Here is a 6,012-nt window from a genome sequence, read left to right as displayed (position 1 = left end):
GGGTGGGGGCCCTTAACTGAAACTTTTAACTAACTTTACTATTTACTTAAGAGGCTCTTAACTAACTTGGCCCCTTCTTAGGCATTGCCTAACTAGTGCCACCGAAAAAAGGGCGCCGAACGGATCGGAAAGGGGGAACTTCACACCCGGCGGCACTACTGTGGGTATTGTGAGCAGGGGGAAATGGACAGTGCTGGATATGTACCAGAGCAGAGGGTTCAGCAGCGTCCCTTGGTTCAGAAAAGAGCATACCTACATGGGTATCCATAGTTTGATGGGGTTTCCTTTGTATTCAGTGACACACCAAGCCTCTACGTTCCGTAGACATTGATATGGGGGGCCCCGAAGCGAGAGGAAAGGATCTCGTGGGGGAGTAGGTACATAGCTACCTACCTACCCAGGCAGCTTCAGAGAGAGATCACAGCGTGGCATGCCACGGGTCAACAGGTAGTATTGTCGAGACAGACTCGTTCCTTCCTTTGGCGATCCCCTCGCGGGCTGGAGCCAACCCGCCCCCAGCAATGTAAAAAGAAAACAAAGCAAATCACATACGTACCAAGATGGTGATCTAGAGGATGAAGACGACAAACGAAGACAAGGAGGATCGGTGAGGACGACAGGTTTCCAGGGGGTCCACCGGCGGGCGAGAGAAAGGCATCATTGCCAGAGATTGTCACTGCTTTGTTCCTTTTCAGGATCTTTAGTGTTTTTTTTTGGGGTTTCCATCGTGGATGGATCGCATCCAGCCCAGATACCCAACACATCTCTACCATATCTTCTCCCAAGTCCTTCTAAAGATGTTCATCTGCGCCAACCTCCTCTTCTCAAACTCGTCGAACCCAATCTCCTCCCAGATCTTGCACTCCTCGTCGATCTCGGCCTTGCCGCTCCAGATGTCCGCCGTCTTGGGATCGACCCACTTGGTGCGCTTGAGGACCTTCCAGAAAACGAACATGAAGATTCCATAGGCGAGGCCGAAGTAGTTGGTGACGAAGCCCTGAGTGCTCCAGGGTACGAAGCAGTCAAACCCAATGAACAGCATGACAACGCAGCCGACGAAGATGGCCATGTATGCCGTGTAAGGTGCGAAGGGAGCCTTGTAGGGAAGGGTGTTGCGGTCAATCCCTTGAGCTTTGAGAGCCCGGTACCACCCCAAATAGGTCCAGAGCATGCATGTGTAGGTCAGGATAAATGCGATGGTGCAGAGCCAGATGAACCAGAAGAAGACCGTCACGGCCGCGTTGGAGGCGACGAGGTACGTGATCAACGAAATGACCGTCACCACGAGCACACAATAAATCGGGACCCCGGCTTTAGTGCACTTCATCAAGAACTTGGGCGCGAGACCGTCGCGGGCGAGCGAATAGAGCGTCCGGCTGGTGGAGTACAGATAGGCATTGCCGCACGAGAGGCCGGACAGCAGGATGAGGGCGTTGATGAAGCTAGGAAGGCCGGTGATGCCCAGATTCTGGATTCCAACCACCCACGGCGAAGCGGCGGAACCGGCTTTTCCGTCGTTGATGGCGCTGATCAGCCGAGCATCGCGGGAAGAGCAGATGATCCCGACGCAGAGGACGCCGACAACGTAGAAGCCGACCAGCCGGTAGAAGACGAGACGAGCGACCCGTGGGATTGTTCTGCGCGGATTTTGGATCTCGCCTGCCGCGAGGGCGATCAAGTCTGGTCCAGAGATTGTGAACGCTGCATATCGAACGACGCTCCAGAAGCCCAGGAAGCGTCCAGTGGTACCAGTAGTGTAATAGGGATGCATAGCCAGTCCGTGTTTCCAGTAGCGGAAGCCATAGGCATCATGGTGTGGATTCCCACCGACCATGGTGATGAATGTAAGGAGGATCAACCCCATCAGAAGGAGGATTTTGGTCGAGGCCATGATGAACTCGGATTCGCCGTACCATCTGGAATGCAACAGTTAGAGCCCGCAGGTAACGAACCCAGCGTCGTTTGAACGCACCTGACTGCCACGATATTCAAAAACACGCAGACCACCAGAGCCATGGTCACCCACACGGCTGCGTTGACGCTAGTGTTCCAATAGGTCATAACTGTAGCGACAGAAGCGTACTCGGTGCAGACCAGCATCGCCCCAGCGAAGAAGTAGGTCCAGCCCATGGCGAAACCTAGGGCAGGATCCACGTATCGACCACCAAGCTCGAAAATGGTGCCTCGGATAGGGAGGTATGCCAGCATTTCGGCCACGAGTAAATATGCTGGCCAGATGAAGAGGAGGCCCCAAAACAGGTAGCCCAGGACAAGCGAAAGCGGGCCAGCATTCTTCAGACTGCCACCGATACCCACAAAAAGAGCGGTTCCTATACTGCCACCGATTCCCATCAACTGAACATGGCTATTGCGCAATCAGCACTGAAGCCTTGTAGCGTCAAAGTGTAGAGGCACTGGACTGCCTCTCCAGCGTTGGGGCAAGCCTGGGAAAACACTCACCGAGGCGTAAGGCCGCGTTTCGTCTGGCGATATTTGGCCCATTCCGATGTGGATAGTCGCCTCTCGTGAAGCTCGCCCTCCTGAGGGGTTTCCGAGACGACGATCGCCTCTCCTTCACGGGCTTGCTTGCTGTCCGTCTTGACGTCCATCTTGGGAGGGTTTGCGTATGTGCTGACGAGGATCGATGTTGGACCGGGACCCGATACCGTATATGTGCGAGCATACCGAGGCAGGTAACACGCATGGTATTTCATATATGCGAGCTCATAGATAAGAACCAGGGATGGTATAGTCGTCCACGTCGACTGCCGGCGGAAGCAGTTGCGGGCATCTCCATGATGTGACCAGGATCTTCACCCTGTGGGATTCTAGTCTCCAGGACATGGCGAAGCGATGGAATTGTGATATTGGATGGGAAAGGCTAAGCTCCTTGGCTGCCACCTGAGACTCCTCTTCGTGATTTTGGGAGGGAGATAGGTCACGGCGTGTCCGTGTAGCTGTTCCAGCCCCAGTGACATGCGATCGAGTCGAATTCTGGATAGAACAACACACTGGGAACCGCCAACCCGCTATGATGATCACCCACATGGTTGCATTTGAAATGGTCTCGGCCTCGTGCCAAGCCTGGGCGATGATACTGCAAGCGGCAAGGTCATGATGGCGGTATCCAAGTTCTTTATCGCGACCTTATCTATCTCACGCACTTGCCGTTAGCGGGGATTGGCGCGAGAAAGAGGAGTTGATTCTACGCCGCAATGTCCTGTTGTGGCTTCGATATCTGTCGGCTATGAGGGCAAGGAGTTCCAGATCTGACAAAGTGTTGATAGGCAATTGCTGCGCGGATTTTCCCACGTGGAATGATGAGGGCGGCATCGGGAGGTGGATGGGCAATCAATTTGCCTCGTGGTTATTTGCCTGGACTTCTTCCTCCGCTTGAGTGTCTTTATCATCGAATGGAAGCAATTTTGTAAAGGTTCCCATATCTGGGAGAGCTATCGAGAGTGGCTTGGGAGTGTCTTTTCGGCGACGAAACATGTCGGCGACGTTCGTTGGTGGAGTCGGTCAAAGGCTATTTCTCTGATGTTGTTTGCATGTCAGGCGGTTACAGGTAAAAGTCTCGGATGCAGGGATCATTAATGAGCTCTTCGGACTCATGGTCGATACGCCGTGAAATATACGTGAGAACTCGAGATCAGCACAGAAGATGTTGGACAAATTGCGATCCTACCAGGCTGGCATCGAGAATGTCAGATAGTGAGACCAATGCCATCAGCAATGGCCTTGTGAATAAGATGACATGATTGGCAAGGTCCTGGACAACGCAGGAGACAGCCACATACATATGTGTACTGAGTGGAAGACTCCAAAACAGACGAAGGAGGTGCTTGAAAGGAAGAAGCTTGAGCGACCGGGACGAGGCGAGGACATACTTGGGACTCAGTACAGTGGCAGCCTCGCTCGCAAGGCTGAGTGTTGTCACGTGCAGAGATCACGTGGAGCCCGTGTCGACTGCAATTTCAACTGCGCAAGCAAACTGCGGCCTCCAGGATTAATATTGATTCATTGATTACCAGGAATTGATCGAGTTCTCAAGTTACGGTACAAACCCTCACCATGAGCGCCTCATAATGGATGACTGCCACACTCCAATATCTTGTTCCCAGTCCCCTCAACGACATTCATCCATCCTCAACATTGTCCCTCCGTGCGCCTGTCTCTGGTCTTATGAGTTGCAACAATTTCCAATGACTCTCAGACCTCGTCCAACCTGGCCAGCGTACTGCTTGATTGCAGACATGTGAAGCACATGGCTGGTGTCTGCGAACGAAGCCGGCCCAGCGTGATTCCAAACAACCGCCCGACCGACCAAAGCTCCATCAGTCCACGCGCCACATGACATCTCGCTCCCTTTCCAGCCCGTCTGCCTCAGCGGAAAGGCCATTAGGACATGCATCCATTCCAGCAGAGCCGAACCCAGTGCCAGAACCCGCGCCGAAAACACCAGAATCGGGACCACCGACAAAGTGGTCCTGCACGGCCCCTGCATTGTGGCCAACATTATTTCTTATCGCAGCTCTCGCTTGCGCCTTCCAGTATTCCATTTCCATATACAACGCTTTCTCACGACGCGCCCACTCCATTCCACATTCCCAGTAGGCTTGCTTCTCTTTTTCTGTCTGGGCCAGCTTTCGCTCCAACATCTCAACCTCATGGCGGAGGTCGCTGTTCTCTTTGGCCGATCCGATGAGGTCGGCACGCAAGTCTTCCAGTTGCTCCGCCGAGATGAGCGTGAGCTTGCCGGTGTTTTCTCCCTTTGCATCTCCGCTTGCATCTCCGCTTCCGCCTTGAGCTGCGACTACTCCTTGGGCTTGGACAGTAGGGGTTCGCTGGGTCGCCATCGAGGAAGATGCCAGGACAGGGACAGAGGCAGGCAAAGCCATAGAAGCAGATGTAGGTACAGGTGATGGTTCAGGCTGTGTCGACGCCACTGACTGTTGCGACTCTCTCCGCTGGTTAACTCTTCGTGTGCGCGCCCCGGCCTTCTTCCGGGGAAGATTGGATCTTGCGACAGGCACTCCAAACTTGTCGCCTGCTACGGGCGCCAAGCCGGTGCGTTTATGGGGGAGTTCTGTGTCATGCAGGATTTGACCAGCTCGCAGACGCTGGATTTCTGGAGTCCGATCAAGCGCCTGTCCAGCCTGAAGCTCTCGTTGCTGAGGCTATATTTATATGACTTGTTAGTCTTAAGTTGCTCAGACGCAGCGACGGATGAGAGATAAACATGTGACAATGGAGGCTTGATTGGGAACGCGAATTGGTGTCTGTGCTGACTCTCGGTTGACCACCAGGCCTGCACCAAATGGCATGTTGTCACAACAAAGGAGCAGGCAGAGAGCGGGAAGCCAAGCAAACAAACGTACTTCTTCTTGATTGCTAATCGCGGCTTGTCGTGCCATTATTGGGGTTTTCATGGGAAGATGATGACCACCTGCAAGTGTTTGTTCTCCCTGATTGGTGACCGCAGCGTTTGCCATTGTCGAAGCGTCCATATGAGGAGGATGAGCAAGTATTCGAGAAACGAATGGGAGGATGATGATTAACAAGTCTTTGAGCGATGAAAAGGACGATGAACAAGTCTTTGAGAGATGAAGAAGAATGATGGAATAAAAGAAAGAAGGAGATGCCGGCCTTTATCCTTGTGAAAAGTGACTTTGTCACCGTGGCGGCAGGAAGGACGGCGGCGGCGAGCTTTGACGAGTAGGTGACAGGGTGACAGAGTACAGTGACGTGGTGACGGCGCCAGTGATACCCCCTGCCATTCACATGCTCTCTTCCGTTTGTCGACTTCGTTTATCATTCATGACCTATCTTACATCTGAAGAGTATTTGCGTACAGGTCGAAAACACATACTGAAAACAAGGCTGCGTATATCTGATGCGTGGGAGAGGATTCGACATGGAAGAATTGTACAATATCAGCAGATTGGCCGCCCAAAGATACACAAGTCTGGCTCATATCACAGTCGTGGTTCATTGTCCATGCGGTCGTGG

The 6,012-nt window shown here is 53.2% G+C and overlaps 2 protein-coding genes across 2 annotated transcripts; both read right to left on the bottom strand.

Moving 5' to 3' along the window:
- Positions 1-766: 766 nt before the first annotated feature.
- Positions 767-2,609, bottom strand: Z520_12294 (uncharacterized protein; the record flags this gene model as incomplete). Its single annotated transcript, XM_016782780.1, has 3 exons — positions 767-1,916; positions 1,973-2,365; positions 2,461-2,609. The coding sequence occupies 3 exons, from the start codon at positions 2,607-2,609 to the stop codon at positions 767-769; spliced, it is 1,692 nt and encodes a 563-aa protein (XP_016626146.1).
- A 1,728-nt stretch (positions 2,610-4,337) lies between these two features.
- Z520_12293 (uncharacterized protein) lies at positions 4,338-5,417 on the bottom strand (the record flags this gene model as incomplete). The annotated part of the gene is made up of 2 exons (XM_016782779.1): positions 4,338-5,180; positions 5,382-5,417. The coding sequence occupies 2 exons, from the start codon at positions 5,415-5,417 to the stop codon at positions 4,338-4,340; spliced, it is 879 nt and encodes a 292-aa protein (XP_016626145.1).
- Between the last annotated feature and the right edge of the window lie 595 nt (positions 5,418-6,012).

Source organism: Fonsecaea multimorphosa, assembly GCF_000836435.1.
Source record: "Fonsecaea multimorphosa CBS 102226 unplaced genomic scaffold supercont1.52, whole genome shotgun sequence".
In the NCBI taxonomy this organism is placed as follows: domain Eukaryota; kingdom Fungi; phylum Ascomycota; class Eurotiomycetes; order Chaetothyriales; family Herpotrichiellaceae; genus Fonsecaea; species Fonsecaea multimorphosa.
This window is presented reverse-complemented; position numbering and strand designations above follow the sequence as displayed.